Source organism: Chlamydotis macqueenii, chromosome 24 (assembly GCF_036417535.1).
Source record: "Chlamydotis macqueenii isolate bChlMac1 chromosome 24, bChlMac1.mat, whole genome shotgun sequence".
Taxonomy (NCBI): Eukaryota; Metazoa; Chordata; class Aves; order Otidiformes; family Otididae; genus Chlamydotis; species Chlamydotis macqueenii.
In genome coordinates, this window is record NC_141579.1 from 2125554 (window position 1) to 2135119 (window position 9566).

The 9566-nt window shown below is 40.4% G+C and overlaps 1 protein-coding gene across 1 annotated transcript in view; it reads right to left on the reverse strand.

Annotated features, from left to right (window-relative positions):
- The window catches only part of LOC147597871 (uncharacterized), a 72846-nt gene extending 63488 nt beyond the window's left edge, over positions 1 to 9358 (reverse strand). Inside the window, exon 1 of the mRNA XM_086765994.1 lies at positions 9172 to 9358. Coding sequence (XP_086622120.1) covers positions 9172 to 9358 — 187 coding nt within the window. The remainder of the gene's footprint in view (positions 1 to 9171) is intronic.
- Positions 9359 to 9566: the final 208 nt, after the last annotated feature.

The window sequence follows — 9566 nt, forward strand, 5'->3', positions numbered from 1 at the left end:
GTGTTGATCCTCCCCTCTCTTCATGTGACAGAGGGTTCATAACAGGATAGGCTGAAGGCCTGCCAATACTACTAGGGAAATGCAGTTTTGATTTCATAGCACAAAGCAAACCACACCAGAATAAAGAACAGGACTCCAGATAATCCAAACATTCCACTTCTGCAGATGCAGAGTGTCATATAGTCCAAAAGGATCAAATTCAAAGTACCAGATCTTCTTTTGAGACCTTATCATGCATTTTATTGATAAACAAGATTGCTTCTACAGCAGAAAAGCAGCACTAGCTGCTGACTCAAATAAACTTGCAGTTTTATTTGGAAGTGCCCTCCACCACTCTCCATTTTTTTTGCCTATATTCTCAATACAGTCATACTTCACCCCGCAGTAGGTACACAACAAAGGCAGCAGCATAATCACCATAGATTGAAATATTAAAGAGAGTATGGCACCTGTCCTGAGAAAGCAAGTCTCTTCTTCCAGAGGACAGTAAAGCTTAAAGCCTAGCGCATCCGCTTGAAGTCAGGAGCAATTCTGTCAGCAAGAAGCAGAAGTAACTTCCTTTTTAAACTCTGCCAAGACCCTGAAAAAGGTCTCAGCTAGGGAAATCGAACCATATCAGAAGTCTCCAAAGCCAAACTAGCAGCTCAAGTGCCAAAGCCTAGAACGGAGAAGAAAAAAAAAAAAATTGAGTGCCAGCAACAGAATACAGAGGAACTGAAAAGAAATCGGGACAAGAAAAAACCTTTCAAAACATCATATTGATAATCATAGAATGGTAATTAATCAAAAGCTGCAAGTGTTCTATTAAGGGACCTCACATACTCTATCAGAGGCACTCAGTGATTGCTCAGTCTCTTAATCCTAAAACACTGAAAAATTAGATGCTTCTAACTGAATCCTCACATTTTTATTAAAGCAATGAATGGCATTAACAGGACAGAGGAAACAAAACATGTCCACCCAGGAGGGGAAACTTCAACTCAGTTATATCCTATCAAGAATTTAATTGAAAGCGAAAAAAAATAATGCATACAGCATCTAACTGGCTGAGTGCAGATACACAGAACATGCCACAACCCCCCATGCAGCACAGTTTGCCAAAGATGGCCGTAGTACTGCCATCACTCACCTACCAGGTATGCCTGAGGAGGGTTCCTTGCCATACATAAACTGCAACAATTCCAAGGGCTGCGTAACTTTTACACTCTTCCATAGAGCCAAGAGCAGAGTCTGGCCTTCCAGGACACAGGCAGGTTGACAGGTTAGGACACAAGTAGTTCAACATGGAGCTCCTTGCAACTCAGCTGTTCAGCTGCCTCATCTAACAGGTTCTTACAGCACTTACCATGGAAAGGGGACTGCCTTGGGCAACTGATGGTACAGCATTAGTTTTTTTTCTGCATCTATGCCCTGTTGTACTACTTCCTTGAGACTGGGACAAATACCTTTATTAAAATTAAATCCCTGTCTAGAAATACTGCCTTTAGCCTCCTTAAGCCAATATGCGCCATCACAGGATCCCGATTTCAGTGTCTTCTCAGTCTGCAGCTTGGGCTAATTTCACAACTCTAGACGACGACACTTGGATATTTATTTGTCCCTGGAAGTTTGATACAGCCTGCATTATACAAGTACAGTTTGAGTTGAAAGGGTGCTTTATATCAGAGTTGTTCTTTAAGAGCAGGAAGAGAACAGTGTTAGATACGCACCACTGATTTATCCTCCACTATCTTGTGCCCCAAAGTCATTATTTCTCACTTCCAAGCTTAAGCACTGGATAGCTTTATCTTACTTTAAGAGTGTCAATGCTTTAGCAATTATGAGAAGAGTACTTGAAGACCTAAAGGTTGGTCCAGTTGTACAGACTCCATTTGTTCAAGTGTTTAAATTCAGACCTCTTCCACTGTAATAGCTTCTGTTAGCTTTTGCCACTGACTTTCTGAATCTCAACCCTATTTCCAGGGGGAATATAGCACAGTCTCCATGGCTACATCCAGCCTGTTTATAAGGAACTGAAGAGATGAAGCTTCTTCACTTGCCTTAGAGGCAGCTCCGAAGTTACTGTTAAAACACCGCACTCCTTTGAACAAAGGCTGTGCTGCACATAATAGTGCTTCTTCTGTGCTGTTGAGTTACTGTAATTCAGGAAGCTGCACTAACAAGAGCATTTAAGTTTTTCCTGAAAGATCCATTTCACAGGCTTAAAAAGGGAAAAAATATTAAACAAGGGACACATCTCTAATCAGTGGCACTTTTAATGGAGAAAGTGGGTTCAGAAAATTCTGCAAAATGAGACACGGAAAATCTCCATTTCTAAACTCTAGTACTCCTCATTGAACAATTCTTACTTCAGCAGAAGATCAAGATCATATGATAGGGAACAGTTGTTCTAGTACATTCTCAGAGCTGTTCACATTTGTCTACAAACTCCCTGAATTACCAAGTGTATTATCCACATGAAAGTGCTTGTGAGTCAGCACAGCAACTGCATTTTACACCTGGGATATGGAGGCACACATCATGTAAATGTCAAAAGAACGTTTTTGGGGTGCTATCATGTGCTAACCAAGGTACACATCTAACCTTTCATGCATTCACAACTACTACTGTAGTCTGACAAGTTTTCCAAATGGATTTAAAGGATTTGCCTTAAGTTGTAGACAACAGCCACCTGGAGTTGAGTAGCTTCTGCTCCATTAGATGACCAGTTATCTTCCAGAAGTGGCAGTGCTGTAGGATGCACAACTAAAAGCTTCTACAGATCTTCCTTTTAGTGCCTTTCCCAAGATCACAAAGAACATACAGCACAGCAAGAACTGAGAGTCCCAAAATGTCCTAATTTCATTATCTCCTCCTGCTCAACACGAACAAAGTATTTCTGCACGTAAGCAGTTCTATCTGCTATCTACTTCACCATAGTAACTGACTAAATGGATGAGACTCAAACACGTATTACTCTATTAACTCCTTTAAAAAAGCTATTTCCATCCAGCAAGCATCAGAACAGGCCCAAAGTAGACACTGTCAGTGAACATTTAATCCACAGAAGTGCTGCATTTTAAGGAGTCTCTCCTCTGTGTGCTCCTCTAAATGCCAGAGCGCGTACTAGAAAGAACATTCAGTCACAGGCTAGAACACCCTACACAGCCCTTCTGAGAACAAGCAGGTAAATTAACTTAGTTGTAAATATTTGTGTATACATTTGGACCTTGTGTTACTGCCTTATCTACAAGGTACCAATACATCCACCCATTCACTCCCTTCACACTCTTCCACTGTCCCTCCTTTCCCACACTCACTCCAGTTGCATATATCTCCAGGAAACTACTGCAGGAAGCCAAGTACTTAAACAGTAGCCAACTGTCCCACAGATCTTTACGTAGTTCGGACCACCCTAAACTGTTTTATTTATAGAACAGATTCGTAGTCACACTTTGAGGTAACTGACTGTCATTTATTTCTCCCTCTCCTTTTCTAAAATGAAGGCTTGGCTTGTAAACCAGACCATGGATATTTTTTTTTTAAATCCCTGTTTAACCTAGCATGAAATTGTTTTCCAGGTAATTAATTCTGCAGCAACTTTTCCCTCTTGTTGCGTAATTTACCATCTTTGAGAAGACTATGCTAAACCACAGCTTCCCTGTTATCAGCAGTGTCAAACAAGTTCTTCAGCATCTCCTGTCACAGCGTATCACACTGGTTCCTGTGTATTTTTAAGGTAGTAGGTTAGCTCCTCCAAAACACTGGACAGACTAATGAAGGAATGGTTGACAGCTAACAATTAAAAAGAAAATGTTTTGTTGCAAAGGCTTTTGAATGCCATTCTTTAAAATTTCATGTTCACTGTCAAATGCAAACTAAGTAATACCTGTTTCTCCCAGGTCTGCAGTCTCTCCTTTTTCAGCTGCGTTTTCCTTAGGAAAACAAAACCAAATAGACCTTTTAAAACAATTCATCTTGCTTAAAGTGAACTAAATGTGTTTTTAAATAGAGTAGAAGAGTTTAGTTTTGTACCTTTCAGCATTGCAAGTGCTTAACCCCTAGGTTTGATTAGTTGCCTTGTTATTGTAGTCTGATTCAAATCCCTGAGTTCCCTTCACACACTTCTGTTCTCTTCTCTTTTTGTCTCAACTCCTCATTTATCTTCATTTAGCCCCTTCCTATTACAGGACTGCCATTCCTGCCTCACCACTTTCCTGCTCAGACCACTTTGGCTGTGAGCCTTGCTCCATCCAGCCACCAGTTTGTTCTCACTTCCCTACTAAGCTGGCACAACTGGAAAAATCCAAAGAGATGTTGTCTGACTAGGGGAGTACGCCCACTTTCTTGAACACTTCAAAAACTCTATTCCAGGCCAGTAATCCACTTCTACTTACACTTCTAGTCATTCTTCATTACGACCAAGAATGGCAGAATTTGGGCCCGTATTTATTAAAAAGCCCTCTTCATTAAGATACTTTTAGTCAAAATAACCCCAAAACTTACAGCCACATATCCCTTAACCCTAACTTATTTGGAAACCTTAATCCTGAAAGAATTGCAAGTGTAGGAGTTCTGCAGACAGCTTCACGGTAGCTGATCTCTTACAGGAAGAAGTGTCAGCCTCTAATAACTGGACTCGCTGCAAGTCATCCATAGTACCAGTCACACTAGATTCCTTTACTGGAACTCCAAGTACCAAAAAAAAAGATTACTTATGAAATTTCAGTGAGTGAAAACCATTTGATAAGGAGAAAGAGGACTGAAACCAACATCTTTTCTCTAGATATTTACCCATTTTGTTTACATTTTTAAAATGAGTGTCAGTTCCACTTAAGAGCCAAAACCTTTTATGTTTAGGTTTTGTGCTCAGTTTCCTTTAAAGCTAAAGTTATTCACACAGCACTTTCTGTTAAAAAAAAAAATTGTTTTAATTTTCATTGTTCTCCCTTTCCCACCTCCCTTTCAGTAATTTCAAAGCCAGCCCCAAACAGAATTCGTATTCAGAACATTTATTGCTTTGATTATTTTTTTGTATATGAAATTTCCAAGAGCACCCCTCTTTGGAGACATCTGCAGCTTGCCAACCAAGCAGCTGGTTGAGAGGTAAGGCCCATGGGTTCTTTCCTCAGCTTACTCCACGGGAGGTCCCACCCAACACTCCAGCAAGCAAAACCTGAAATCCAGGTCTAGGACTGATCTTGCTGTCACCTAGCAAGACAGTTGACACGTGGATCCGGCACAATGGAGACTTCAGATATTCCCTACAGACTCACTAAGTTAGCAGGGAAGCATAACATTATACGGATACAAGCCAAATCTCTGGAGCAGACCAGTAATGTTACTGTGGCATTAGAGAGCTGCCACCTCACCTCTCAGCCTCAGGTTCCCCTCCCATTTAACAGGACAGCAATGCATGCACACAATGAAGTAGATCAGGCGATACTGGTACTTATAAGGTATGTACCATTCCTTAAAGTTTTTCAATTGATTAAGCCTCCACAAATAATTTAGCATGGATTTTTAAAAGCTCTGTGAAGCCAGACCACAATCAAAATGCTTTGTAATATCATCAACTGCTGTGGCTTTTGTTGTGAAAACCAGTTTGGCTTAAACCTAGCTTCCCCTTTGTGATCCATTTAGATGCACAGCAGACTACAGCTGGCGTTTAACAGCACTATCAAAACTCCAAACTGGCACTGCCTTCCAACATTTTCCAAGCCAGGAAAAGCACAGAATATCTGCCCTTTTTATTCTCAAGTCTCCACATCTGAAGTATCACACTTGGCCATCCAGACCAGCACAGATGTTGCAATGACTACAAAGGACAAAAGTGACATGCATGTGTTTGCTTCAGGGTAGGGCTTCACAACCTCCGGGGAGCGGTACTGAGACAGGTTGCCTCTCAGCATTGGGTCACTAGCATCAAAGTAGCCCACAGCAACAGCGGCTAAAAGCTTTACTACCTGGCAGCTGTTCAGTGGATGAAGTCAGGTACAACTGCACAGCGTCTCCACCAGCTCCCCCACAACAGGCAATCCGCAATCTTAGTCTGCAAACAGAGATGCCAAGGACTAAATCAGTGAAATTTAATGCTCATTACAGGTCAAAGTTGAGTACTTGAAACATATCTTGTCTGATATGTGCAATGAACAGACAGTGAAATGCCAGTGAGTGGATTTATCATCCCAGCACCTTTCACATGCAGTGAACTTGGTTATGCCCTGATTTGAGTGCAAGGTAAAACTCATCGCTAAGAAATACAGAGCCATTCACAATTTAGTCAGGCAAACCCTGTAAGACCAAACATAGCACCCACTCTAGTACTGCATCTTTGTTACCATGCTTATACAGCACAAAGTTAGCATCCTGCTAACTTCTGTTAATACTAACTGTCCTGGTTTCAGCTGAGGTGTAGCTATGTTTTGGATTTTGAAAACAGAAGTCACACAAACAAATGCCCTCTGTCAGGAAACTTTCCATTTGCGAAGCCACATTATGTTCTTCTTTGAAGCACTCATTACAATATGTCATGCCATGAAAGAAGTGCCACACCCTCATCATCAACTGGAAGTAGTGCAGAGTAGAGCCTTTCTTCAGGAAAAAAAAAAAAAAAAAAACAAGAAAAACCACAAAACAAAACCAACCATGCTTAAATGTTAAGGACTGAGAGTCCCAAGACCTTGAAGCACCATCTGTTTGAAGTTAATACAATCGAGCTCCTCAGAAAAGGATGCACTAAAGTATTGTCAAATAGCAAGCATTACTGTAGTGCCTTTTAGAACTTAATGGAAAATGCCAGTCTTTCTATAAGACTTTCAAATTTAATAGGATACACTCCTGCCACAGAAATTCCAGGAGAGCATATCAACAAAGCCCAGAGAGGGCTGTTTTCCATTACATTCTACAGGGCTTTATTTAAACGAATACTTTCTCAAGAACTTGACTACATGTACGAATGCATCAGTCTCCATTCCGTTGAAATGCCAGTCCTTTTCCTTCTGGGTTAAGCACCACACAGTACTTGTTACATCCACTCAGAGCCTCAAAGCAGAGCAGTTATATAAACTCATCCCAGAAGGGTGAATAGAAAGAGGACAGGGGAACTTGCAACAGTAGGATGTTGGTTCTGTCTCCCCTCCAATATTATTATAACATTTCAGATACTGAATCCCTGAAGTGTTTTCAGCTTTCTTTTCGATTCGCTTTGAAGATCACACAGTATCAACAGCTGTAAACTAACCAGTCCTCTGCTTACAAAGGGTGTGCAAACAAGAGGTACAGTACAAAGTCTGGCCAATTGTTAGGAACCACCACTAGAAAACACACTATTAAGTTCTCCTTGCAGAAACTGTTAAGAAATTATGGCAATCTTACCTCTGAACAGGTGTTCAGATAGGAAATTCAGCTAAGCCTCCTCTCAATTTATTGTTACGTTATACCACATTCTCATCACGCTCCATACATGCAGAGATATCATTTGGAAACAGTGCACCCTTAAGTACAGTTTTTAAAATTCCTGCCTCAGCATCATGTACTTGCAGTTAAAGGTGATTGCTATGAAAATCCACAGCTTCTCCCTTCACCCTAACATTTCCTAGAAAGAAACTTCACATTCCCTGAATTTCTCATTCCTTATTTCTTATGCAGAAATTGCAATTTTTCCCCCCTCACACATCTGACGGCGAAAGACTACCTTAAAACATGGTCCCAAGTTTTCCAGTACCTTTTACTTGAGGCTATCTATTTTGGCATAATGCTCCACTGATTGTGTGTGCTTGTTCTGTCCTGCACTAACTTTCCAAGTATGTTAATGGCTGCACAAGGTACAGGATCCTATCCATGTCATTTTTCCGCTTTAAGATGCCCTTTCCAATCATTCCTTTTTACTTGTTCAGAAGTCTTCAGTCTTCTTGGCTTGAGAGTAATTCATTAGTTTGATCTTTAATATTCCCGAAACACATGCACTTGAATGTGAATCAGGACTTTATGATCTAGCAAGTTACTGCTTTAACCTCTCCACTGTGAGCCAAGTAAAGGTTAAGTGGTTAGAAATGCAGAAAGCTAGTGGAATGTGTGATGAAGGATTATGTATCACAGTAGGGAACAGTTAGACCCTACCTATAGCTGCTTAATTCCAGAAGTTCTCATCCTCACTAATTTTGACTTCACATGTTTCTTTGGGAGGATTTTCTGGGGGTATGAAATTGAGATGTGTAATACGGCACACTTCCAAGTTTTTGGTTTTGGTGTTGTGAGCCCTTATCAGAGAGCAGCACTCAGAAGCCCCATAGTGAGCCATCAAACACAGAGTCTGGTTTCATTTTGAGTATTATTGTGACATTGGATCCAATGCAGCAGAAGTTTCCTGTTTTTCAAAGAACTTTCATAGATCTAGGATTATTTTTTTGTAAAACACGGCACACACGTTTTGGCCTTTTTAAAGTTAAGAGTTGATTCGTAGCACGACGAGAAAGCCAGTGAAAACTCTGATTTGGAATGCCATCATTGCAGAATCAGGAAAAAATAAATCAACTATTAAATTTACTAGTCAAGTTTAGAAATAGTCTTCAATCAATAGGCTTTTGAAAACACATCAACCAGGAATTCCTGCTGTGACATTTACTACACATTAGAACAACTTCACACTCACACTACACAATTTGATTTCTCTACAAGCTTATTTTCTGATAACAGTGTATAATATTGTCTCAACTGCCTGATCTTCCAAGGTAGTGCAAGATATTCCAGAAAATTTCACATTCTTTGGACTGCTTCAGACACAGGAATAGAGTAGTATTTAGGAGAGTCATGTATTCATTTAACAGCCATACAGAGGCATAGTAAGAAGTCACATATACCAGGATTTATGCACAGTGCCTAGAAAAGTTTGAAGTATATTATTTACATGTGCTTTTCATTTTATTTTTCATAGCATACAATTCCGAGTCCAAACGGAAAAAATATCAAGCAGCTTCTCTCCCCTTCCTCACTGTCAAACACTCCCTCTGAACTATTAATCCAACTGAAAATAAAGAATCAATGCAGCCCCGTATCTGAACCAAGTTGTCTCAAAAGCATCTGTGTTTTATTAGTACAGCCTGCTGCATTTGCGAACAGCTTGCTGCAAGGATAACAATAACTGGATACAACCCTGCCAGAAAAATGGCTCCTACCAAGAGCCTGGATTACCTGAGGATGAAGGACAATTAGCTGTTGTTCTTGCTTCTGTGGCTATTTGCTGTAGATGAACACAGTGCAATGCCAGCAATAGGACAGCAGAAAGACTCAAAACAAGGGAATTTTCATCACTGGAGGGTACTTGCTGATCCTTGTCCGCTGAGTTTATTTCAACATCAATGGACAGCAATTTCGTCATCATCCTAGGTAAGTTTAGCTCACAATAATACCTGCTTTGACTCAGAGTTTCCATGAGGCATTAAAAGTAAAAATGTGGCAATGTTTTAAGTGTATTGTCCACACCCAACTCAAAAACCAAGCAAAACCTACCTGTGACTAAGCTTGCTTCTTTTAAGTGATTATAAACTGAAGTCCAGTTAGCATTAAGCTCTACAATGAAATGTGCA